The sequence below is a fragment of the Myotis davidii genome, unplaced genomic scaffold (genome assembly GCF_000327345.1).
Source record: "Myotis davidii unplaced genomic scaffold, ASM32734v1 scaffold399, whole genome shotgun sequence".
NCBI lineage: Eukaryota > Metazoa > Chordata > Mammalia > Chiroptera > Vespertilionidae > Myotis > Myotis davidii.
In genome coordinates, this window is record NW_006292094.1 from 6,633,266 (window position 1) to 6,634,127 (window position 862).

General features: G+C 68.7%; 1 protein-coding gene across 1 annotated transcript in view; it reads left to right on the forward strand.

Moving 5' to 3' along the window:
* IQCE (IQ motif containing E) overlaps positions 1-862 on the forward strand; it is a 20,175-nt gene that overhangs the window by 7,576 nt on the left and 11,737 nt on the right. The window contains exons 7-8 of the mRNA XM_015565155.1: positions 15-117; positions 296-690. Coding sequence (XP_015420641.1) covers positions 15-117; positions 296-690 — 498 coding nt within the window. The remainder of the gene's footprint in view (positions 1-14; positions 118-295; positions 691-862) is intronic.

Sequence of the window (862 nt, forward strand, 5' to 3'; positions counted from 1 at the left end):
TGCCCGGGGCGGGCTCTGCCGCTCACCCTGAGCTTGGGTTTCAGCAAGCTGCAGGCGGACATGAAGACCACGAGCTTGGAGGAGATGCGGGTCGCCATGGAGACGTACTACGAGGAGGTGGGGTCCTCTGCCTGGGCGGGCCTGGGCTGGTGGGGAGGGAGGGGTCGCTGCTGCCACCGCGAACATGAGTCAGGCACCCGGCGCTTCCCTCTCACCCGGGCGAGCTAGCCTGTGACTGCGCTCCGGGGAGGCGTCCGTGGCGCTAGGACTCCACGCCTTTCTCTCGTGTCCACAGATCCACCGCCTCCAGACGCTGCTGGCGAGCTCGGAACCGTCGGGACGGAAGTACGATGATCTCGTGTTACACTCCCTCCTCTGGGCGCCATTGCCATGGTTACGGAGGTGCCCTCCATCCCCTGCTCACTGCCAGCAGCACGTCCCTGTGCCGTCGCTGTCCACACCCACCACAGCCCCGCTCAGCGTCGCAGGCACTGGCTTCCCAGACGCCACGTGTTGGGGAGACACCACACAGGGCCTGTCCGCGCCCAGACGGCACAGGCTGTCAGCAGACAGGGAGGCGCTGGCCCCGCCGCGTGGCTCTTGGCCTCCGTGGGAAGGACGCTGTGTAGGGCGGGTGGCCTGCTCTGTGAGGTGGGAGTGCTGTGTGGCCCCGTCCGCAGGCGCTGGGTGGTGAATGCCACGCGGTTAGGGGGGCAGGCGGAGCAGCTCCCGGGGCTCACGGCCGTGTTTCAGGTGTCGGTCTCGGCGTCTCCCAGGGGCGTGCCGTTCTTTGGGTCACACTGAGCCCCCTGCCGCGGGGGCTGCCTCCTGCAGTGGGAAGGTGGCCGCGCACTCGGCAGAC